The 26,147-nt window shown below is 33.1% G+C and overlaps 2 protein-coding genes across 2 annotated transcripts in view; one reads left to right on the top strand and one right to left on the bottom strand.

Moving 5' to 3' along the window:
• Nucleotides 1–14,793, bottom strand: part of LOC136820835 (omega-amidase NIT2-like) — a 63,226-nt gene extending 48,433 nt beyond the window's left edge. Inside the window, exon 1 of the mRNA XM_067077070.1 lies at nucleotides 14,707–14,793. Coding sequence (XP_066933171.1) covers nucleotides 14,707–14,716 — 10 coding nt within the window. The 5' untranslated portion in view covers nucleotides 14,717–14,793. The remainder of the gene's footprint in view (nucleotides 1–14,706) is intronic.
• Nucleotides 14,794–14,925: 132 nt separating this feature from the next.
• LOC136820834 (serine/threonine-protein kinase Chk1-like) lies at nucleotides 14,926–25,521 on the top strand. The gene is made up of 14 exons (XM_067077069.1): nucleotides 14,926–15,075; nucleotides 18,254–18,353; nucleotides 18,778–18,901; nucleotides 20,115–20,179; nucleotides 20,679–20,748; nucleotides 20,926–21,032; nucleotides 21,503–21,584; nucleotides 21,839–21,943; nucleotides 22,137–22,218; nucleotides 22,449–22,562; nucleotides 23,461–23,659; nucleotides 24,345–24,485; nucleotides 24,780–24,884; nucleotides 25,373–25,521. Exons 1-14 carry the CDS (start codon nucleotides 15,005–15,007, stop codon nucleotides 25,439–25,441), a joined length of 1,434 nt encoding a protein of 477 aa, XP_066933170.1. The 5' UTR covers nucleotides 14,926–15,004; the 3' UTR covers nucleotides 25,442–25,521.
• The last annotated feature ends 626 nt before the right edge of the window (nucleotides 25,522–26,147 follow it).

Below are 26,147 nucleotides of genomic sequence, written 5' to 3'. Positions count from 1 at the left end.
AATAGCACCAACTGTGAATGCTTAAAAGTAAAATAAAATAGTTCAAAATAAAATAAAATGGAAGATTTACTTCAAAATAAATAATCCCGAAATGATCTTTCACCAAATTAGACCAAAAACGAATTCAGCGACATTTAGCACAAAAGACGCCAAATTTGTTACTTGCCTATAGCTTCAATAGAACATAATTTGGAAGATCTTACATTACCAAAATATTTGTAAATGGCATAAACTTGAGAATAAACTTGAAGAAAACCAATCCTTATAAATTCCTAAATCATTAGACGCCGAAAACAGAGGTGGCAACTTTTAGCAAAAAAGATGCCAAATCTGTAACTGGCCTATAGCTTCATGAGAACCAACTATGAATGCTTGAAAGTCAACTAAAATTGCTAAAATAAGAATAAAATGGAAGATTTACTTCAAAATAAATAATCCCGAAATGATCTTTCAACAAATTAGACCAAAAACGAATTCAGCGACATTTAGCACAAAAGACGCCAAGCTTGTTACTTGGCTATAGCTTCGATGGAACTCAGTTTAAATGATCTTACATCGACCAAAATAGTTGCAAATGGCTTCAACTTGAGAATCAACTTGAAAAAGAAAATCCTTATTAATTCCAAAAGTATCAGAAGCCAAAAAGAGATGTGGCAACTTTTAGGAAAAAAGACTGTGAATGCTTAAAAGTAAAATAAAATTGTTCAAAATAGACTAAAATGGAAGATTTACTTCAAAATAAATAATCCCAAAATGATCTTTCACCAAATTAGAACAAAAACGAATTCAGCGACATTTAGCACAAAAGACGCCAAATTTGTAACTTGCCTATAGCTTCAATGGAACGTAGTTAGAATGATTTTAAATCGACCAAAATAGTTGCAAATGGCCTGAACATAAGAATAAACTTGAAGAAAACCAATCCTCATGTATTCCAAGATCATCAGAAGCCAAAAATAGATGTGGCGACTTTTAGCAAAAAAGACGCCAAATCTGTAACTGGGCTTTAGCTTGAATGGAACCAATTGGGAATGCTTAAAACTCATCTAAAACTGTCAAAAATAGATTTAAATGAAAGATTAAGTTCAAAATTAACGATCCCAAAATTATCTTTCACAAAATTAGGCAAAAAACGAATTCGGCTACATTTAGCACAAAAGACGCCAAGTCTGTAACTTGCCTATAGCTTCAATATAACATAATATGGAAGATCTAACATTACCAAAATATTTGTAAATGGCATAAACTTGAGAATAAACTTGAAGAAAACCAATCCTTATATATTCCAAAATCATTAGACGCCGAAAACAGAGGTGGCAACTTTTAGCAAAAAAAATGGCAAATCTGTAACTGGCCTATCGCTTCAAGAGAACCAACTGTGAATGCTTGAAAGTCAACTAAAATTGCTAAAAAGAGAATAAAATGGAAGATTTACTTCAGAATAAATAATCCCAAAATGATCTTTCACCAAATTAGAACAAAAACGAATTCAGCGACATTTAGCACAAAAGACGCCAAATTTGTAACTTGCCTATAGCTTCAATGGAACGTAGTTGGAATGATCTTAAATCGACCAAAATAGTTGCAAATAGCCTGAACTTAAGATTAAACTTGAAGAAAACCTATCCTATGTATTCCAAGATCATCAGAAGCCGAAAATAGATGTGGCGACTTTTAGCAAAAAAGACGCCAAATCTGTAACTAGGCTTTAGCTTGAATGGAACCAATTGTGAATGCTTAAAAGTCATCTAAAACTGTCAAAAATAGACTTAAATGAAAGATTAAGTTCAAAATTAACGATCCCAAAATTATCTTTCACAAAATTAGGCAAAAAACGAATTCGGCTACATTTAGCACAAAAGACGCCAAGTCTGTAACTTGCCTATAGCTTTAATAGAACATAATTTGGAAGATCTAACATCACCAAAATATTTGTAAATGGCATAAACTTGAGAAAAAACTTGAAGAAAACCAATCCTTATATATTCCAAAATCATTAGACTCCGAAAACAGAGGTGGCAAATCTGTAACTGGCCTATCGCTTCAAGAGAACCAACTGTGAATGCTTGAAAGTCAACTAAAATTGCTAAAAAGAGAATAAAATGGAAGATTTACTTCAAAATAAATAATCCCAAAATGATCTTTCACCAAATTAGACTTAAAACGAGTTCAGCAACATTTAGAAAAAAAGACGCCAAATTTGTAACTTGGCTATAGCTTCGATGGAACTTAGTTTAAATGATCTTAAATCGAGTCTGTAACTTGCCTATAGCTTTAATAGAACATAATTTGGAAGATTTTACATTACCAAAATATTTGTAAATGGCATAAAGTTTAGAATAAACTTGAAGAAAACCAATCCTTATAAATTCCTAAATCATTAGACGCCGAAAACAGAGGTGGCAACTTTTAGCAAAATAGATGCCAAATCTGTAACTGGCCTATAGCTTCATGAGAACCAACTGTGAATGCTTGAAAGTCAACTAAAATTGCTAAAAAGAGAATAAAATGGAAGATTTACTTCAAAATAAATAATCCCGAAATGATCTTTCACCAAATTAGACCAAAAACGAATTCAGCGACATTTAGCACAAAAGACGCCAAATTTGTTACTTGGCTATAGCTTCGATGGAACTTAGTTTAAATGATCTTACATCGAACAAAATAGTTGCAAATGGCTTCAACTTGAGAATAAACTTGAAAAAGAAAATACTTATAAATTCCAAAATTATCAGAAGCCAAAAACAGATGTGGCGACTGTTAGCAAAAAATATGCCAAATCTGTAACAGGCCTATAGATAACTTCAATAGCACCAACTGTGAATGCTTAAAAGTAAAACAAAATAGTTCAAACTAAAATAAAATGGAAGATTTACTTCAAAATAAATAATCCCGAAATGATCTTTCACCAAATTAGACCAAAAACAAATTCAGCGACATATAGCACAAAAGACGCCAAGTTTGTTACTTGGCTATAGCTTCGATGGAACTTAGTTTAAATGATCTTACATCGACCAAAATAGTTGCAAATGGCTTCAACTTGAGAATCAACTTGAAAAAGAAAATCCTTATTAATTCCAAAATTATCAGAAGCCAAAAACAGATGTGGCAACTTTTAGGAAAAAAGACTGTGAATGCTTAAAAGTAAATGAATTGTTCAAAATAGACAAAAATTGAAGATTTACTTCAAAATAAATAATCCCAAAATGATCTTTCACCAAATTAGAACAAAAACGAATTCAGCGACATTTAGCACAAAAGACGCCAAATTTGTAACTTGCCTATAGCTTCAATGGAACGTAGCTAGAATGATTTTAAATCGACCAAAATAGTTGCAAATGGCCTGAACATAAGATTAAACTTGAAGAAAACCAATCCTCATGTATTCCAAGATCATCAGAAGCCGAAAATAGATGTGGCGACTTTTAGCAAAAAAGACGCCAAATCTGTAACTGGGCTTTAGCTTGAATGGAACCAATTGTGAATGCTTAAAAGTCATATAAAACTGTATAAAATAGACTTAAATGAAAGATTAAATTCAAAATTAACGATCCCAAAATTATCTTTCACAAAATTAGGCAAAAAACGAATTCGGCTACATTTAGCACAAAAGACGCCAAGTCTTTAACTTGCCTATAGCTTCAATAGAACATAATATGGAAGATCTAACATTACCAAAATATTTGTAAATGGCATAAACTTGAGAATAAACTTGAAGAAAACCAATCCTTATATATTCCAAAATCATTAGACGCCGAAAACAGAGGTGGCAACTTTTAGCAAAAAAGATGCCAAATCTGTAACTGGCCTATCGCTTCAAGAGAACCAACTGTGAATGCTTGAAAGTCAACTAAAATTGTTAAAAAGAGAATAAAATGGAAAATTTACTTCAAAATAAATAACCCCAAAATGATCTTTCACCAAATTAGGCAAAAAACGAATTCGGCTACATTTAGCACAAAAGATGCCAAATTTGTAACTTGCCTATAGCTTCAATGGAACGTAGTTTAAATGATCTTAAATCGACTAAAATAGTTGCAAATGGCCTAAACTTAAGATTAAAGTTGCATAAAACCAATCCTTATGAATTCCGAGATCATTAGAAGGCGAAAATAGATGTGGCGATTTTTAGCAAAAAAGACGCCAAATCTGTAACTGGGCTTTAGCTTGAATGGAACCAATCGTGAATGCTTAAAAGTCATCTAAAACTGTTAAAAATAGACTAAAATGAAAGATTTAGTTCAAAATAAAGAATTCCAAAATTATCTTTCACAAAATTAGGCAAAAAACGAATTCGGCTACATTTAGCACAAAGGACGCCAAATCTGTAACTTGCCTATAGCTTCAATAGAACATAATTTGGAATGATCTTCAATACCAAAATATTTGTAAATGGCATAAACTTGAACAATAAACTTGAAGAAAACCAATCCTTATAAATTCCGAAATCATTAGCCGCCGAAAACAGAGGTGGCAACTTTTAGCAAAAAAGATGGCAAATCTTTAACTGGCCTATAGCTTCAAGAGAATCAACGGTGAATGCTTGAAAGTCAACTAAAATTGTTAAAAAGAGAACAAAATGGAAGATTTAGTTCAAAATAAAAAATCCGAAAATCATCTTTTACAAAATTAGACAAAAAACAAATTCGGCGACATTTAGCACAAAAGATGCCAAATTTGTAACTTGCCTATAGCTTCAATGGAAAGTAGTTTGAATGATCTTACATCGACCAAAATAGTTGCAAATGGCCTGAACTTAAGATTAAACTTGAAGAAAACCCTCTTTTGTATTTCAAGATCATCAGAAGCCGAAAATAGATGTGGCGACTTTTAGCAAAAAAGACGCCAAATCTGTAACTGGGCTTTAGGTTGAATGGAACCAATCGTGAATGCTTAAAATTCAACTAAAATTGTTCAAAAAGACTAAAATGGAAGATTTACTTCAAAATAAATAATCCCAAAATTATCTTTCACAAAATTAGGCAAATAACAAATTCGGCTACATTTAGCACAAAAGACGCCAAATTTGTAACTGGGCTATAGCTTCAATGAAACGTAGTTTGAATGATCTTAAATCGATCAAAATAGTTGCAAATGGCCTGAACTTAAGATTAAATTTGCATGAAACCAATCCTTATGAATTCCGAGATCATAAGAAGGCGAAAATAGATGTGGCGATTTTTAGCAAAAAAGACGCGAAATCTGTAACTGGGCTTTAGCTTGAATGGAACCAATCGTGAATGCTTAAAAGTCATCTAAAACTGTTAAAAATAGACTAAAATGAAAGATTTAGTTACAAATAAATAATCCCAAAATGATCTTTCACCAAATTAGGCAAAAAACGAATTCGGCTACATTTAGACCAAAAAGACGCCAAGTCTGTAACTTGCCTATAGCTTCAATGGAACATAGTTTGGAATGATCTTAAATCCCAAAATATTTGCAAATGGCCTAAACTTGAGAATAAACTTGAAGAAAACCAATCCTTATATATTCCAAAATCATTAGACGCCGAAAACAGAGGTGGCAACTTTTAGCAAAAAAGATGGCAAATCTGTAACTGGCCTATAGCTTCAAGAGAATCAACGGTGAATGCTTGAAAGTCAACTAAAATTGTTAAAAAGAGTACAAAATGGAAGATTTATTTCAAAATAAATAATCCCAAAATGATCTTTCACCAAATTAGACCAAAAACGAATTCAGCGACATTTAGCACAAAAGACGCCAAATTTGTAACTTGCCTATAGCTTCAATGGAAAGTAGTTTGAATGATCTTACATCAACCAAAATATTGGCAAATGGCTTCAACTTGAGAATAAACTTGAAAAAAAAAATCCTCATAAATTCCAAAATTATCAGAAGCCAAAAACAGATGTGGCAACTTTTAGCAAAAGAGATGCCAAATCTGTAACAGGCCTATAGATAGCTTCAATAGCACCAACTGTGAATGCTTAAAAGTCAACTAAAATTGTTCAAAATAGAATAAAATGGAAGATTTACTTCAAAATAATAGTCTCAAAATTATCTTTCACAAAATTAGGCAAAAAACGAATTCAGCTACATTTAGCACCAAAGACGCCAAATTTGTAACTTGCCTATAGCTTCAATGGAACGTAGTTTGAATGATCTTAAATCGACCAAAATAGTTGCAAATGACCTGAACTTAAGATTAATCTTGAAGAAAACCAATCCTTATGTATTCCAAGATCATCAGAAGCCGAAAATAGATTTGGCGACTTTTAGCAAAAAAGACGCCAAATCTGTAACTGGGCTTTAGCTTGAATGGAACTAATTGTGAATGCTTAAAAGTCATCTAAAACTGTTAAAAATAGACTAAAATTAAAGATTTAGTTACAAATAAATATTCCCAAAATGATCTTTCACCAAATTAGGCAAAAAACGAATTCGGCTACATTTATTACAAAAGACGCCAAATCTGTAACTGGCCTATAGCTTCAATGGAACGTAGTTTGAATGATCTTAAATCGACCAAAATAGTTGCAAATGGCCTGAACTTAAGATTAATCTTGAAGAAAACCAATCCTTATGTATTCCAAGATCATCAGAAGCCGAAAATAGATGTGGCGACTTTTAGCAAAAAAGACGCCAAATCTGTAACTTAGCTTTAGCTTGAATGGAACTAATTGTGAATGCTTAAAAGTCATCTAAAACTGTTAAAAATAGACTAAAATTAAAGATTTAGTTACAAATAAATATTCCCAAAATGATCTTTCACCAAATTAGGCAAAAAACGAATTCGGCTATATTTATTACAAAAGACGCCAAATCTGTAACTGGCCTATAGCTTCAATGGAACGTAGTTTGAATGATCTTAAATCGACCAAAATAGTTGCAAATGGCCTCAACTTAACATTAAACTTGAAGAAAACCAATTCTTATGTATTCCAAGATCATCAGAAGCCGAAAACAGATGTGGCGACTTTTAGCAAAAAAGACGCCAAGTCTGTAACTGGGCTTTAGCTTGAATGGAACTAATTGTGAATGCTTAAAAGTCATCTAAAACTGTTAAAAATAGACTAAAATTAAAGATTTAGTTACAAATAAATATTCCCAAAATGATCTTTCACCGAATTAGGCAAAAAACGAATTCGGCTACATTTATTACAAAAGACGCCAAAATTTGTAACTTGCCTATAGCTTCAATGGAAAGTAGTTTGAATGATCTTACATCAACCAAAATATTGGCAAATGGCTTCAACTTGAGAATAAACTTGACAAAAAAAATCCTTATAAATTCCAAAATTATCAGTAGCCAAAAACAGATGTGGCAACTTTTAGCAAAAGTTGAATGTGAAGTCAACTAAAATTGTTCAAAATAGAATAAAATGGAAGATTTTCTTCAAAATAATAGTCTCAAAATGAACTTTCACCAAATTAGAACAAAAACAAATTCAGCGACATTTAGCACAAAAGACGCCAAATCTGTAACTGGCCTATAGCTTCAATGGAACGTAGTTTGAATGATCTTAAATCGACCAAAATAGTTGCAAATGGCCTGAACTTAACATTAAACTTGAAAAAAAAAATCCTTATAAATTCCAAAATTATCAGAAGCCAAAAACAGATGTGGCGACTTTTAGCAAAAAAGACGCCAAATCTGTAACTGGGCTTTAGCTTCAATGGAACCAATTTTAAATGCTTAAAAGTCAACTAAAATGTTTAAAAATAGACTAAAATGGAAGATTTACTTCAAAATAAATAATCCCAAAATGATCTTTCACCAAATTAGAACAAAAACGAATTCAGCGACATTTAGCACAAAAGACGCCAAATTTGTAACTTGCCTATAGCTTCAATGGAACGTAGTTTGAATGATCTTAAATCGACCAAAATAGTTGCAAATGGCCTGAACTTAAGATTAAACTTGAAGAAAACCAATCCTTATGTATTCCAAGATCATCAGAAGCCGAAAATAGATGTGGCAAACTTTTTAGCAAAAAATCTGACGCGCCAAATCTTGTAACTGTAAAATAGACTAATTAGACTTGATCTTTCACCAAATTAGGAATTCGGCTAATTTAAAGACGCCAAATCTGAAACTGGCCTATAGCTTCAATGGAACGTAGTTTGAATGATCTTAAATCGACCAAAATAGTTGCAAATGGCCTCAACTTAACATTAAACTTGAAGAAAACCAATTCTTATGTATTCCAAGATCATCAGAAGCCGAAAACAGATGTGGCGACTTTTAGCAAAAAAGACGCCAAATCTGTAACTGGGCTTTAGATTGAATGGAACTAATTGTGAATGCTTAAAAGTCATCTAAAACTGTTAAAAATAGACTAAAATGAAAGATTTAGTTACAAATAAATATTCCCAAAATGATCTTTCACCAAATTAGGCAAAAAACGAATTCGGCTACATTTATTACAAAAGACGCCAAATCTGTAACTGGCCTATAGCTTCAATGGAACGTAGTTTGAATGATCTTAAATCGACCAAAATAGTTGCAAATGGCCTCAACTTAACATTAAACTTGAAGAAAACCAATCCTTATGTATTCCAAGATCATCAGAAGCCGAAAACAGATGTGGCGACTTTTAGCAAAAAAGACGCCAAATCTGTAACTGGGCTTTAGCTTGAATGGAACTAATTGTGAATGCTTAAAAGTCTATTAAAAATGTTAAAAATAGAATAAAATTGAAAATTTAGTTTAAAATAAACAATCCGAAAATTATCTTTCACAAAATTAGACAAAAAAGGAATTCGGCGACATTTAGTACAAAAGACGCCAAAATTTGTAACTTGCCTATAGCTTCAATGGAAAGTAGTTTGAATGATCTTACATCAACCAAAATATTGGCAAATGGCTTCAACTTGAGAATAAACTTGAAAAAAAAAATCCTTATAAATTCCAAAATTATCAGAAGCCAAAAACAGATGTGGCAACTTTTAGCAAAAAAGATGCCAAATCTGTAACAGGCCTATAGATAGCTTCAATAGCACCAACTGTGAATGCTGAAGTCAACTAAAATTGTTCAAAATAGAATAAAATGGAAGATTTTCTTCAAAATAATAGTCTCAAAATGAACTTTCACCAAATTAGAACAAAAACGAATTCAGCGACATTTAGCACAAAAGACGCCAAATTTGTAACTTGCCTATAGCTTCAATGGAACGTAGTTTGAATGATCTTAAATCGACCAAAATAGTTGCAAATGACCTGAGCTTAAGATTAAACTTGAAGAAAACCAATCCTTGTGTATTCCAAGATCACCAGAAGCCGAAATTAAATGTGGCAACTTTTAGCAAAAAAGACGCCAAATCTGTAACTGGGCTTTAGCTTGAATGGAACTAATTGTGAATGCTTAAAAGTCATCTAAAACTGTTAAAAATAGACTAAAATGAAAGATTTAGTTACAAATAAATAATCCCAAAATGATCTTTCACCAAATTAGGCAAAAAAACGAATTCGGCTACATTTAGCACAAAAGACGCCAAATCTGTAACTGGCCTATAGCTTCAATGGAACGTAGTTTGAATGATCTTAAATCGACCAAAATAGTTGCAAATGGCCTGAACTTAAGATTAAACTTGAAGAAAACCAATCCTTATGTATTCCAAGATCATCAGAAGCCGAAAACAGATGTGGCGACTTTTAGCAAAAAAGACGCCAAATCTGTAACTGGGCTTTAGCTTGAATGGAACTAATTGTAAATGCTTAAAAGTCATCTAAACTGTTAAAAATAGACTAAATCCGAAAATTATCTTTCACAAAATTAGACAAAAAAGGAATTCGGCGACATTTAGTACAAAAGACGCCAAATTTGTAACTTGCCTATAGCTTCAATGGAAAGTAGTTTGAATGATCTTAAATCGACCAAAATAGTTGCAAATGGCCTGAACTTAGGATTAAACTTGAAGAAAATTAATCCTTATGTATTCCAAAATCATCAGAAGCCGAAAATAGATGAAGCGACTTTTAGCAAAAAAGACGCCAAATCTGTAACTGGGCTTTAGCTTGAATGGAACCAATTGTGAATGCTTAAAAGTCATCTAAAACTGTTCAAAAATAGACTAAAATGGAAGATTTAGTTCAAAATAGACAATCCAAAAATTATCTTTAATGCAAAAAAACAAATTCGGCTACATTTAGCACAAAAGACGCCAAATCTGTAACTTGCCTTTAGCTTCAATGGAACATGGTGTTGATGATCTTAAATCGACCAAAATATTTGCAAAGAGCCTGAACTTAAAAATAAAATCGAAGAGCACCAATCCTTATGTATTCTAAGATCATCAGAAGCCAAAAACACATGTGGTGACATTTTGTGAAAAAGATAACAAATCTATAACTGGGCTAGAGCTTCAATGGAACAAACTGTGAATGCTTGAAAGTCAACTGAAATTATTAAGAATAGACTAAAATGGATTATCTAATTTAAAATAAAGAATCCCAAAATAATCTTTCATAAAATTAAACCAAAAAGAATTTGGCGACATTTAGCACAAAAGGCACCAAATCTGTAACTCGCCTAGAGCTTCAATGTAACCTAACGTAAATGATCTTAAATCGACCAAAACATTTGCAAATGGCCAGAACTGAAAAAAAAGCTGAAGAGAACTTATCCTTGAATATTCTAAGATCATCAGAAGCTAAAAACTAATGTGGCGACTTTCCACCAAAAAAATGGCAAATCTGTAACTGGGCTAGAACTTCAAGGGAACCAACTGTGAATGCTTGAAAGTCGACTAAATTTGTTAAAAATAGACTAAAAATGGAAGATTTAGTTTAAAATAAAGAATCCAAAAATAATCTTTCAAAATTAGACCAAAAATGAATTCGGCGTCATTTAGCACAAAAGACTCCCAATCTGTATCAAGCCTGTGAATGATCTTGCATTGACCAAAATATTTGCAAGTGGCCTGAACTTAAAAATAAAACTGAAAATAACAATCCCTGAAATATTCTAAGATCATCAGAAGCCAAAAAACACATGTAACAACTTTCATCCAAAAAGACGCTAAATCTGTAACTTGTCTTTAGCTTCAATGGAACATGGTGTTAATGATCTTAAATCGACCAAAATATTTGCAAATAGCCTGAACTAAAAAAAAAACTGAAGAGAACCATTTCTGAAATATTCTAAGACAATCAGAAGCCAAAAACACAGGTGGCAACTTTTATCCAAAAAGACGCCAACTCTGTAACTGGGCTAGAGCTCCAATGGAACCAACTGTGAATGCTTGAAAGTCAACTGAGATTGTTATAAATATAGTAAAATGGAATATTTAGTTCAAAATAAAGAATCCAAAAATGATCTTTCACCAAATTAGACCAAAACGAATTCAGCGACATTTAGCACAAAAGACGAACAATCTGTAACTCGCCTATAGATTCAATGTAACCTAACATGAATGACCTTGCATGGACGAAAATACTTGCATATGGGCTGAACTTGAAAATAAAACTGAAGTGAACCATTCCTGATATATTCTAAGATCATCAGAAGCCAAAAAAACACGTGGCGACATTTAGCAAGAAAATGCCAAATCTGTAACTTGCCTGTAACTTCAATGGAACATGGTGTGAATGATCTTAAATTGACCAAAATATTTGCAAATGGCCTGAACTTAAAAATAAAACTGAAGAGCACCAATCCTTAAATATTCTAAGATCATCAGAAGCCAAAAACACATGTGGTGACATTTAGTAAAAAAGATAACAAATCTATAACTGGGCTAGAGCTTAAATGGAACAAACTGTGAATGTTTGAAAGTCAACTAAAATTGTTAAGAATAGACTAAAATGGATTATTTAATTCAAAATAAAGAATCCCAAAATGATCTTTCATAAAATTAAACCAAAAAGAATTTGGTGACTTTCATCCAAAAAGACACCAAATCTGTAACTTGCCTATAGCTTCAATGGAACATAGTGTGTGAATGATCTTATATCGACCAAAATATTTGCAAACGGCCTGAATTTGAAAATAAAACTGAAGAGCACCATTCCTAAAATTTCTAAGATCATCAGAAGCCAAAAAGACGTGTGGCGACATTTTGCGAAAAAGATGCCAAATCTGTAACTGGGTTATAGCCACAATGAAACCAACTGTGAATGCTTAAAAAGTCAACTAAAATCGTTAAAAATAGACTGAAAGGGAAGATTTAGTTCAAAATAAACAATCACAAAATGATTTTTTACCAAATTAGGACAAAAACAAATTTGGCGACATTTAGCGCAAAAGACTCAAATCTGTAACTGGCCTGTAGCTTCAATGGAACCAAATCTGAGGCCCTAAAAGTGAACTAAAAATGTTGAAAATAGACTAATGGAAGGATTCAAAATAAATAATCCTAAAATGATCTTTCATCAAATAAGGCCAAAAAACGAATTCAAAAGCCATGTAATTATTGAAAAACTTGAGCTCTTATGAATTTAGGATTTGTGAGGAAAATCTTTCTGATTTTCCTATTTTTTTATCTCACACAAAAGAACATCTAAAATTGGTAGGTCAGTATGATGTGTGACCTGCAACTTGTCAACTGGTGGAATATGACTTTTTAAAAGCTGGCTTCGCTAGCTGAGATTTTAAAACCAAAAATATTTTTAAAATCTGCAAGCTTGGTGACATTATTACCTATTTTTTCAGAATATTCTACATATATATACCGTGAGATCGGGTAACTTACATCAATGGAGGCTAACATGCATAGCCCTCAAATGAATGGCCTGGCTGGTCATTAAAATACAAAGTTAACTCGGGTAAGTTATGGCATGTCTCAAAAACTGAAAATTACCATAATTTTTAGATCGCATTAGTCGACAGAAAATGACCAAACAAATGATTGAACGTGAAGGGTACTATGATGTAGTTTCTTACCTGATGTGTAACCTAATTGTTTTTTTGCTGATTTTCGCGAAAAACCGCAAAAACTGATTATTACGTAATAATCGATGACGTCATCAAAACTAAAAATTGAATTTCTCAAGAATGGTTTATCTAATTGTCTTCAAACTTTCACCAAAGATGTATCTTACTAAAGTCGATCATTTGAAAAAAAAATATTTTCGAAATTTTGATGACGTCAGCAGAAATTAGTAAAAAACGAAAAATCCTATTTTCTACTGACGTCATCAAAATTTCGAAATTTTTTTTTTTCAAATGATCGACTTTAGTAAGATACATCTTTGGTGTAAGTTTGAAGACACTTAGATAAACCATTCTTGAGAAATTCAATTTTTAGTTTTTATGACGTCATCGATTATTACGTAATAATCAGTTTTTGCGATTTTTCGCGAAAATCAGCGAAAAAACAATTAGGTTAGAAACTACATGATAGTACCCTTTATGTTCAGTCATAGCGACTCCAGAAGTCACGCAACTATCGTTGACGTCAAACCAAATGTTTCATTTTTCCGTGAACTTTGAACCCTTCTAACTTTTCTTCTATGTATGCTAAAACGTTCCGGTTTTTACTAAAAGAAAGCCCGTGATCTTAGCTTTCCACCGGTATATAACACTGTGGACACGGGCTAGACGGCAAATTGGTAAAATGCCGAACGTTTTGCAACATTTTGAAAATTGTTTGCCGACGGGAGAAAAGAAATTTGCAACTTTCGAAGAATAAATGTGTCTGGAAACGGAGGAAAAAGTAATTGGAGGCTGAAACTTTGTATGTTTATCAGAAAAAGGGTGAGGAATTCAAAAATCACATTCGCTAATTCTAGTTCTTTCATTTTCATGTAGTTTTTTTAACTTTTTTGCTTCTTTAGCATGGGAATGTCCCAAAAAAAAGTTTACATTTCTGCCGAAATGGATTTTCTTTTCATTTGGGGTTTCTCCTTTCAGAAAAACTTATTCTTTACTTATAACTTTTTGTTCCTCCATTTCCAGAGGCCCCTTGAAAATGGGTCCTACCACCTTTTTTGACTCATTTCAACCTTTTCCAAGCTATTTTCTTCAAAAACAAAAATAAAACAATGCAATGTCTTCTTTTTTCAAAAAAAGATATATCTTTCGTTATTTTGATAAATATACTAAATATTTTACAAATATTTTTATATGATAATATCTTAACACCATCAAAGAATTCTCCCTACAAATTTGAGGTCTCTAGCTACACTAGAAAAAGAGATATGCAAAATTTAAGAAGCATGACTGGAAAATTTCTTTTTTTTTCTTTTTTGACACATTTTTCGAATTTTTCCAAGCTATTTTCCTAACCTTTTTTTGACATTTTTAGTCAAAATTTTGACACTAAAATTTGAATATCTTTACAACCACTTATCCTCTGGAGGCCTATGACCCCTCATTTTCTTTCTTTTCCAAAGCTCTACAAGATAGGATAGATTTTGAAAAAAAAATTAAAACTTGAAAAATCTTCTGGAGTTGCTATCAGTCATTTGTTTGGTCATTTTCTGTCGACTAATGCGATCTAAAAATTATGGTAATTTTAAGACATGCCATAACTTACCCGAGAAATCAAAACAAAAATGGTAGAGTAGAGCTGCAAGCGGAGCTGCGTAGATCATTTGTTTTGAAATTTTGCTGCTTTGATTGGTCAGTCATTTGATGGCTATGCAAGTTTCCCTCCACTGATGCGAAAGAATTTCAAGACTTCCCCTATGTATATCGCAAATTGAATGACATTAAAGAATTAAAGAAAGCAAATGAATAAAAATGGACAGGATTGTAGATGAAAAACTTAAAAAAATGGTAGAAAACGAAAGTAACTTACCGGACGCCATCTTGAATTCGAATGTTTTAGCCCTTGCACAAAATCGCAGATTAGCACTGATATATATCTACTCACTAGATCATTTTCTTCTACCGCCCTTTTTCTCGATAGATCTAGTTGAAAAAATACAGAGATCTGTGTCTAGCCTCCGCTCTTTTACCTAAAGAAGCGCGGGAAATATTATGCACGTAAACAAATGCATGTGTTTTTTTCAGAAAAAAAAGTAACAGTTTAATAAAAACTTGTCCACTATTTGATATTTTAAAACTGAAGAAGAGAAAATAGATTTCATTGTTCCATGGCTGAGTACGAACCATTTGTTGAAGGCTGGGACTTTGTAGAAACACTTGGTGAAGGAGCTTATGGAGAGTAAGTATATTTCTTTTTCGTGATGCGCTGTATCCAAGAAGAGACGTAATTATTAGTAAAACCAATGGCAATGGCACTGTTAAACGGTGTTTATAATCAAACTTTATTTTCCAATTAATGTTCACCTAAGTTTTGTTGTTGAACTTTAATTGAATACTCACAAACTCTTCAAAATATATAAATTCATAAAGTTTGATTAATAAAAGGAAGTGTAACTTTTAATCAAACTTTGGCGACTTTTTAATCAAACAGTAATTTGACCCAGACCCCCGCGCTCGATAGGATCGATCATCGGAACGGCTCGATGACGGATCGATATGTGATTGATGGATTACTTATCGATCCGGATAGGAGATCGATAGAGGATTGATACTCAAGATTTTTTTAAGCTTATGATTAGTTATCGATCTATCATCGATCTATCATCGATCTTAATCGACCCTATCGACTCTTTCTAAAAATCGAGCTCTAATATTAATCGATCTTTCTCGCTATCGATTACCTATCGACACCTATCGATTACCTATCGACACCTATCGATTACCTATCGACACCTATCGATTACCTATCGACACCTCTATCGATCCAATCAAAATATCGACCGTTTTTTTATATTGATTAATCGATCCATATCGATCTAATGGCGTCAAACCGGATTTACTTATCGGTACTTATCTGGCACCCGATGTAGAAATTTTCTTTCGACAAGCTAAGAAAGCTCTGGGGGAAAAGGTCGGGGAAACTTTCAACATCTGCTTGAAGGTTTAGATTACGGAATTTCGCCTGAGCCCTAGCTCGATTTATAATCGATGCATAATCGATTTATAATCGATGCATACTCGATTAATGATCGATGACGAATCGATTAATGATCGATGACGAATCGATTAATGATCGATGACGAATCGATTAATGATCGATGACAAATCGATTAATGATCGATGACGAATCGATTAACGATCGATGACGAATCGATTAACGATCGATGACGAATCGATTAACGATCGATGACGAATCGATATACTCGATTGAAATACTAGCTCGATAATGGATCAACGAAGGATCGATACTCAAGACTTTTTGATGGCTGAATCTTCCATCGATCTCCTATCCGGATCGATAAGTAATCCATCGATCACATATCGATCCGTCATCGAGCTGTTCCGATGATCGATCCTATCGAGCGCGGGGGTCTGGTTTGACAAAAACCGTTCTCTAGGCCTCTGCGAGCCGGACTAAAAAAATAACGGTTATCTAAGTTTTAATTGATCCTTGAAAAGAGATTACATAATCAGCGCCAAAACTTATCTCCGCCTGAAAGTGGAAAATAAGAAATTAATTGAAGAATTTAATCAAACTTTTTTTGTTTGATTCAGTTCGACAAAGCTCGATTACTTCGGTCATCGAACTGTTCGATTAATTATGTCTGGTTTATCATCAATGCAATTTAAAAAAAAGGATTACGCATGAAGCCTCATGTTCGCAAAACGTAAGGAATTCTATAGACACCTCATCCCGCCTATTAAAAATGCCTAACTGACAATGGACAGCCAGTTTGCAGAGTGTGGCACGTTTGCTCGAGATCTCAAGTGCACAACTCAGAAAAAGTAGTGTGCGGGTACAAAATTTGAGGTTCAACTGTGCAAGTGCAGATGGTTTTTAACCCCAAGTGCAGAGGTCCACTATTTTCTCCTCAAGTGCAGCTAATTTTAGCAATTTCTTGCCTTTTGGGCCAATTTCTGAGGTATAGGTGCATCTTGTCCGGAACCAAAATTTATCAGGTGCACTCTTCCAATGTGGAACTGGGTATTTCCGAATTTTTCCTTGAGTACAGCCTTATCATACTCTGCAAACCGGATGGACAGTATAGACTAAAACTCCTACATCAGAAAGATATATCAAGATTACGGAATTTGCAGTGTGGGCTGATTTTACTTTCGTTTCCAGTGGTTTCATTTCGATTTCAAGCCAATAGTTTAGCATTCTTCAAAACAAAAATTTTAAGAATTTTACGGTAACACTTTGTTGACAATCTAACTCTTGCATCAAATTTCCCCTTTCTTTTGAGAAAGATGAGAAATTAAAAAATAAACCTTAGGGTCACCGATTGAAACAAATAAAAGAGGTGTTATGGAGGTTGAGATTACCCCCAATTTGGGTAGCCAATTTGGCTAGGTTGTGGGGTAGCTATGTATTTAACGGACGAGAGTAAAAAATAAAAAACTTTTTAGATCATAATCCTCATTCCTCATGATTCAGAAGATATTCAAAGATTTAACTTAACACATGGTCAGAGCTATCTCCACTATTTGAACTCAGACCTTCTGATTACATATACCTTATTGGAACTAATTTACGCGGGAACTAATTTTCGCGGTCGAAAAAAAATATCCGAAAAATTGCATTTCGCGGGTTTTAATTTTCGCGGTTTTTCCATTCTGGAATCTTTGCGGGTTTTAATTTTCGCAGTTTTGCCCTTTTTTGGACAAATTTCTTTCATTTTCCTAGGGATTTTTCAAATTTTTTGATGAAATTGGAAAAGAATTGTATTTCGCGGGAATTAATTTTCGCGGTTTTCAACTCTCAAAATCTTTCGCAGGATCAAATTTTGGCGATTCTGACGCAAAAACCGTGAAAAACGCTAAAATTAAAACCCGCGAAAATTAGTTCCAATAAGGTAATTATCAAATGTAATTTCCTTACAAGGTGTGAATCCCTAAGTTACCATAAGTGAGGTAAATTATCCAATGTTATGGGATCACCCATTGTTCTTATTTTCATTTTTGAGTCTCTGTTAGAATGTTTGGGATCCTAAAATACTCTGTACTTTTAATCAAATAAATGATCTGGTCTGTAATTTTCAAAGTGTGAGAGGAAGGAAGACAAGATGGCGACCACACGGCGACCACACTCAGTAAACAGAAGTAGATTTTAGTACTTTTTACAAAAATGACTACAGTAACTAAAGTTATGGAGCAAATTTAAACCTGATTTCTTTAAATGAATGTTAAAAGGTTCTAACATTGTATTTTAAAACAAATCAAAACACTAGGCTTCAAATATTTGGGCAGAAAAAGGGGTACTCCATAACCTAGTCCAATAGGGGTAGTCAATTGGCTATCCTGCTTTTTAGACCAACCCCTAACATGTGCATTCTGATAATGTATTATTATTTTAGGGTTCGATTGGCAATCAATAGCAAAACTCAGGAAGCAGTAGCAGTGAAAATAGTCAACTATGATAAACTAGCTGAAAACAAAGACAGTTTGAAAAAAGAGGTATATAATACATCCATTTAGGAATATTTAATTTCCAGAGCTAAAAATTCTGACATTTTAGGGTTTTAAGTATAACAAATATTTGAGAAAAAAAATATTTTCACTGAAATAAATATACAAAGCAAAAAATCAACAAGCCCAATAGAAAACGCTTATTAGAACCCAATTGTTATTAAATGGTATACACAGAAAGGATGAAGATTGCCCGCAATATTATATTGTTTTTTTAAGGCGTATATCTAAAAGACATAAATGAAATAGGTTTTTGTTGAATTAGATTTTCAAGCAATTATGAAATTCTAGACAAGGTCATTTAAAAAATAAAGCGAGATAAAACCTGCAGGGTCATAATGCATCATTCTTGATGTTTTGATCTAATTTGATCTTTAATTGTATAACAAAAATTTATCTTTTATGTTACTAGGTTTGTATTCACCGAATGCTACAGCATACAAATATAGTCAAATTTTATGGTCAAAGAACAGAAAAAGACAGAATATTTTTGTTTCTGGAATATGCTCCAGGGGGAGAGCTTTTTGACAAAATAGGTAAGATTGTTTTCTTAATCTTAAATGATTTAGTTAAAATTCGTTTCCTGTTTTTAAACTCCGGTTAAGGAGTTTCTTAAAATCAGTGTTTTTCATTTGTAATTGTGCGATAGTCACGTTCGATTTCCTGATCTTTCCGGTTTGATTTTCCGATTTGGTTTGCATTTGCGCTTGCGCTTGCACTTACTAGAATATACTATTTTAAATTTTATGTTAGATATATTAAGAAAGGTTGACTACAATAAAGATGGTGCTCTATTTAAAAATGACAATTACCGTAGTTTTCGGCCGTCATTACGGCTGTTTTATTTTCCGTTGTAACCGGAGCTTAACATTGTTTTGTTTTGTAGTAAATTAGTCCCTTGTCTACCTTCAAGAGTTTATATCATTCAAACTAAATTGAGTATACAGTTTCTTTACTGACGTTAGCATACTGAGACCATAACTTTAATCAAGATAGAGAGTAGACGCTTTTCATTCCATTTTTTAATCATTGGAAGCAAACAGCTGTTTTGGCTGTGGGAAAAATACTTTTTAAATTTTTGCTTATGATTCAAAAGAAGACATTGAGTTGATAGAATCTGAATGAAAAACAACGGCTTCGTTAAATCAAGCGTAACAGGCATAATACCCGATAACTCTAGGGGTCCTCTCTCAAATGTTACAATACCTTTCAAAAATAATCACATATTTACGAATAGGTAACGTTGCATCAATTTTGATTTCCATAGAAGAAACTTTCAAAGAAAATTACGTGATGAAACTTCAAGATGTTAAAAATATTAATATTTACTTAAAAAATACCAATATTTGGGATACTCTCGGGTACCTAATAGCCGGGGGGTTTGGAATAAGCAGGGGGGTTTGGAATAAGCAGGGGGGTTGGAAAAAATCTCAAAATTTAATAAGCGGGGGGGGGGTGGGAATAAAAATGTCCTGGGTGGAAAATGTTCGAAAAGGAGGCTGATACAGCAGAATTAGGGCAAGAGAGGGAACTTTCAAAAAAAATTTTCCCAAAAATCAATAAGCGGGGGGGTTGGAATAAGAATGTCCTGGGTGGAAAATTTTCGAAAAATTAATTAGCGGGGCCCCCCGGCTATTAGGTACCCGAGAGTATGAATGTGTCAATAGGCGAAGAATGGCGAGTTGTTTGTTCTTGGAGAATGAAGTGACTTGTAATATAGAAATATAATCTTCTTTTTTTCTATTCTAGAACCTGACACAGGAATGCCTATTAGCCAAGCACAAAAATATTTCAAGCAGCTTATAAATGGTCTTGTAAGTAAAGTTTAAAGGATAGCATCTCCTTTATTTATTTACCTTTTAAAGAGTTACTCTTAACGCAACACTGTTGTCTTGACTTTTTTTTCATAATGTTACTTTAGGCATACAAACTTTCGCGAAAGTAAATGTCTTAAAAAATTCTAGGAAGGGCCATTCGCGAAAGCTTATGCTCGCGAAAATTTCTTGACAAAATAGAAAATCTGTAACATTTGAATAAATTGTAACTTTTATGGCATTTTTTTAGCCTGCTAAAAGACTGATAGTCAAAGGACAGATGTTTCAAGCCAATCCAAGGAGTATTTGTCCCTCTAAGCCATTTTTTCATGTGAAAATTGTCAATTTTACGTCTTGATTCGCGAAAGTTTATGCTCGCGAAAAATATTTTTCCGTTAAATTCTCGAAAGTAAATGTCGTGAATTTCACGATTTTTCGTCCTCGCGAAAGTTTCTGCTCGCTAAAGTTTGTACACCTAAAGTAATATCTTTTTTTTTAGGAATATATCCATTCAAAAGGTGTCACACACAGAGATATCAAGCCAGAAAACTTGCTAATAGATAATGAAGGTATGGCATTTTTATTTTCATTTCAAAAAATATATAATAAATACAATAATAATAGCTGCTAAAATGTATTTGTTTATATTTTATTTTTGTTCTCTGTCTAGTAAAACCATGTAAAGCTGCATTAAATATTTCCCCTTTGAAGCTTGTTTACAATTAGATTTAAATTTATTTTTCAAGGTAACTTGAAGATAACGGATTTTGGATTTTCAACAATGTTCAAATATAAAGGGAAAGAACGAATGTTGGAAAGATGTTGTGGTACACCACCTTATGTGGCCCCAGAGGTACGTTCTTAAAGTGTAATTTCTGAATTTCCATCAAGGCAAAAGATTCGATCTCAACATTATTTTCTGAGAAAACTAAGACTTTTCTTATTTTCCTAGCTTAAAATTTTGAGATTGTTTTTTTTTCTTGTAGTGGTCACTAATTTGGAGATTTGACCTTATGCCCTGATGGCAGCCATTTGTGATTTCATTTTTTTATTCTAATTGCCGTAGTTTTTGATGTGTTTTATGATGATGGATTATTTATTAGAAATTGATTGTTTTGTAAATTTGGATCATAACAATAGTATGATAGCATAGCCGAGTGGTGAAAGCGTCAGCGACTGAAACCAGGATTTCCCAAGATCTAATCTCTGGACCTTCCAATTTTCCATTCAGTTCATAGATAGCTGAGTCGGCCGGTGGTAGACCCTGTGAAAACAATCGAAGGACTGTCTAAATTTTATTAACTTCTAAATTTTTTTTCTCAGGTTTTGAAACAAAGGGAATATAAAGCAGAGCCAGCGGATATCTGGTCATGCGGGATAGTCCTTGTGGCAATGTTAGCTGGAGGTACTTTTTATGTAATTTGACAAAATATAAACCCTCTCAACCAAACAGAGAAGGTTTGGTTGACATGAGGATAGTGAATGAAATAATTTATTACAGTTAGATTCGGAATATTTCTCTTTTTTTTCTTTTTTTTTTCTACTACTCCAAGTTATACTTATCGAACATTCTTTCAATTTTGATAGCTCATTGTTTTATTTGAGAATCAAAATGAAGTGCAGTGTGTAGAAATGTATCTTTATAATATATCTCCATAGAGCTTCCTTGGGATGAACCTCGTGAAAAATGTGTTGAATTTTCCAGCTGGTTAAAATGTAAACTGACAAATTCACCGTGGACTAAAATTGATACCCTTTCTCTTGGTAAGAGCTTTTATTTATCTTATCTAAAGAAATATAAATATGTTTAAGTATTTTATTATAGAAAATAATTTTGTTGATATAAAGAGGAAGCTTTGCAGATTTTCTTTGGGCGTACCTTCATTTCAATTCTTTTTAATACAGTTTATTTATTTTAAACAAACTTTTTCCTTTAAATTCATTCACTCTTTTTCAGGCTTTTTGAAGAAACTACTAAATCCTAACCCATCGAAAAGATGCACTATTTCACAGATGAAAAAAGATAAATGGTTCCTACGGTATGATAAGTTTGTTATTTTTATAGGCCTCTAAAAAATCAAAAAATTTTAATTACAAAAAAAACCTTTATGAGCCTAGTCAAAAGAAATTGAAGTCCAACTTTAAGCCCGTTATTGTTAAAAGCCTAACATACCTAACTAGTATCCTTATTCTTTGGATAGGCTAGTATCAAAAGCTGAACTTCTCGCAGGCTAACTTATAAACAATTATTTGTTCTTTTTTCTTACAGCTCTTATAGTACTCTAAACAAAAGTCCTCATTGCTCGCCTTGTATTGATTCTCCTTCACTCAAACGACGCAACTCAATGACCAATACTGACCTCAATACACCAAAAAGAATGCGGTATGTTTTTGACATCGTTTAAGTACTTTAATGGGATAAATTTTCGCGGGGATTAATTTTCGCGGATTTCGCGGATTTGGGTATCATCCGCGAAAATAAGTCCCATTGGAAATTTGAAAAAGGCCCATCCGCGAAAATTAGTTTCAGCGAAAAATTTGAATTTTTTTTGCAATCCGCGAAATTTCTATTTTTATCGTTTTTTATTTTTTTTTCTACATGAGGGCACGCAACCCTCGAAAAAGGTCAAATCCTCGATATGCTTGTTAGCAAAAAAAATCGTTTTCCTCAAAATTTTCTTCACAAATTTACAAACTTGGAAGAGGTATTGTTAAAAGCTTTTCAATGCAAGAGGGTAATCCAACTGGCTTGAAATTAAATTGACATGAGAAACTAAAACTAATTAATTTTCAATTTAATTTTCTTATCCCGAATTTCTCTTCCGCTTTTTTCCCAAATAGGTTGTGAAAATTTAGCTCCGCACCATGGAAGTTCAAATTCAACTTTTGATAGTTGTAATACATATCTCCTCGCCCTCTTCCAAAACGCCCTCTTATTACTTGAAAAAAAATCTTAATTTTCCTGGAAAAATTTTATTTCAATGTTTTGACCCTTTTCAAAAATTTTAATTTGTACCCAAATCCGCGAAAAATCAGGAAATCCCTCATCCGCGAAAATTAAGTTAGTTCAAGGTAAATGACATCGGTTACTTTGACGTCGACCTTATTACTGAATATCAAATAAGTCTCAGCTTTTGGCTCTGTTTATGAGATTTCAAAATATTTAGTATTTCCGACATTGAAAACGCACGCGTGAGGTGCAAATTACCAAGTTACATGAGCATTATTACAGACTCAGAAAAGTATTTTGTTAATCATTTGAATATTTCACATCATTATAGATCGAACGATGGTCAACGTTTCTGTCTCTCACAACCCGATCCTACCATCGACATCAGTGAATTTAAACTGGATTCTAATCAAAACAATAACAACCGTAATATGTTTGCCAACGATGAGAATCATATCGCATGGTCACAACCTGCAAATATCGATGCAATGTTGCTCAGTCAGATTGTTACTACTCCTGGTTCATCACAGGTAAGAGCCTGTTTGAGATATTTTGAAATTAACTCGTATATTTATGATATGCACCACTGCAATGACTTCACGAAATTATGCAACTTTTCTGTTTTTGTTCCACCCAATACGTCACTTTTTCAATTGTTTAAGTGACGTATTGGGTGGAAAATTTTAAAAGTTCTCAGAAGACTCTCCAGTGGTGCATATCATGAATAGGTTGATCCCACTGAAGGTATGTAAAATGAATGTAAAAGTTTTCAAACGTTTTGGCCTTATCTAAGTGCCATTATCAGTGAAATTTGATTTTTATGCTTCTTTGTGATCCAACAATTTTTGTTCTAAACTGTCAATCGTTCAATTATTGCCAGTTAGAAGAGTTTATTCATGCTGACAGATATGATTATTTTCTTTGCGAAAGCAAAAGCAAAAGTAAATTTTTATTTGCATTTACTGTCATTTTTTTCTATTCTTTATAGCACTATTATGCATGAATAGGCTTATAATCGGCTCTTAAAACTATAGAATCTAAAACATATGCTAAATATAAGGGAAAGAGGTGGCACTAGGAAAATTATGTATGAGATCCAATTGCAACGTTTCATTCGCATTGAATACATAGACTGTTAATGTTATAATTCCTTATTTATAAATCGGGTCACCTATTATATTTATCGGCATGTTTTTTGTCAATGTTCCATTTCAGAGCACCAACCCGATCACATGGATAGCCAAACGATTAACAAGATTCAATTTATCATTGACTATCGAAAAAAGTATGAAGAAACTGACAGAATTAATGAAAGAATTTCCACACTGCAAAACAACAACTCCAACGTCGCATCAGGTAGGGCCCCTATAAAAGTGTTTACATTTGTTTGTGATTACTTATTTTTAATTAGGGGGTTGTTTTGGGGCAGTAACTATCTATACGCAAGGATTCTATAGTCAGATTTTTTTCTTACATGGGTTGAGTTTTCTGGATATTTTCTCTTTTCTGAATATTTCACCAGTGAAGTGGGGTTCCTTGACCTGGGATATATAAGTGACCTCAAGAATTGCATTTTATTCAAAATTTAAACCACGCAGAAGGACAGTTGGGTTTCACATGTTTGAACATTTTCTTCTTTTTTCATTTTAGCTAAAAGTCTCAACACTGGACAGAAGGAAAGCTACATTGAATTATCAAATAGATTTTATCGAGACTGGACAATCGTCACTCATGGTTGGATTCAGGCTAACAAAGGTTTTCTTTTGGCTTCCTTTAGCTGCAATTGAATTCGGTTTTTAGATTTAGTGACCAGAATAAAAGAATAATGCTTTTATCTCTCGCGTAATCCTTTTCAAAAAATTGAGTCAAACGATTGCAATTAATTGATAAACAAAGATTTAAGTTACCGATTGAAATGCAATGCATTTAAGGGGGAGGTAGTTGATGGCTAGCGACCGTAGTGCAGTGATAGAGCATCCGGCTACTGTACGCAAGTTCGCGGGTTCAACCCCCAGCCGTGTCATACTGAAGATTTCTAAAATGGTACTTGATGCCTCTATGCGCCCTCCCCTACCTTTGGGTAGCTATCGAAAGAGGAGCCTTAGGGTCACCTCCGACTGCGGTTGCAGACATACTATACTTAGGGGTAGGGGTAGGGCACTTGAGCACAGAACAAAGAACCAAATCTTCTAATTTTTATTTTTTTCCTTCCACTCATTACGACCTTTCATTTTAAATTCTAGGGTGATGGTATCGAATTCAAAAGACATTTCAAGAAGATCAAGAATGATATGAAAGATTTTATCGTTTAAAATCGATTATAATGAAGTGAAACTCGATGTTATTGCATGTAGATTACTGTCGGATTGTGAGATGTTAAACTTCAAGGGAAGTTAGTATGAAATATTTATCAACAGATCGTTCAAATCATGAGAGATAGAAGATTGCTCAAAAACTACTCGTTGGTAACAATGTGTACAAACTGCTGCTCTGTTTTACTGTTTTGTTTTTAATTTCAACGAAACATCTACTTTTAGTTTTTGTTTTTACCAAAACAGTGTCTTCATTACCGTTTTACTTTAAACGCCCCCTTTTTTTAAACACCCCCTCGACTAAACGAGCCTCCTTTAAGGAAATATTTTTAATGAACGCCCCAACCCCTCAAATAAACATCATCTCTGAATAAATGCCCCTTTAGGAGTGGCGTTTTTTTTTGGGTATAAGGTATATATTCGAAGTGGTTAGGCATTTTAAAGCTTTTCCATCATCGCTCCAGTCACAGAATTTCAATATGAGAATACGCCTCAAGATCAGTCACTTTCCAAATTATAGATCTCCTCAAAATCATTGAAATTAGTATCTTTTCAATGATGATGATAGCTTTCATTTTTATCATTTTTTAAAGTGTAGGAATAGTTATCATCATGGCAGATTTCATCGTGGTCACAGATTTTTTTTTGGAGTCAATAAACTATTTCTTTCTCTGTTGTGACTTTAAATTCCCCCAAAGAACTAGAC

The sequence above is a fragment of the Clytia hemisphaerica genome, unplaced genomic scaffold, assembly GCF_902728285.1.
Source record: "Clytia hemisphaerica strain Z4C2 unplaced genomic scaffold, Clytia hemisphaerica genome assembly, whole genome shotgun sequence".
In the NCBI taxonomy this organism is placed as follows: domain Eukaryota; kingdom Metazoa; phylum Cnidaria; class Hydrozoa; order Leptothecata; family Clytiidae; genus Clytia; species Clytia hemisphaerica.
Note: the sequence above shows the minus strand (reverse complement) of the source record. Positions and strands in the feature narration are given on the sequence as shown.

Bases quoted from the DNA above. Each gene is read 5' to 3' on its own strand.
- LOC136820834 (XM_067077069.1), top strand. From the start codon at position 15,005: ATGGCTGAGTACGAACCATTTGTTGAAGGCTGGGACTTTGTAGAAACA. The intron at 20,180-20,678 runs GTAAGTAAAGTT...CTTTTTTTTTAG, and splicing joins AGCAGCTTATAAATGGTCTT to GAATATATCCATTCAAAAGG. The intron at 24,486-24,779 runs GTAGGGCCCCTA...TTTTCATTTTAG, and splicing joins CAACTCCAACGTCGCATCAG to CTAAAAGTCTCAACACTGGA.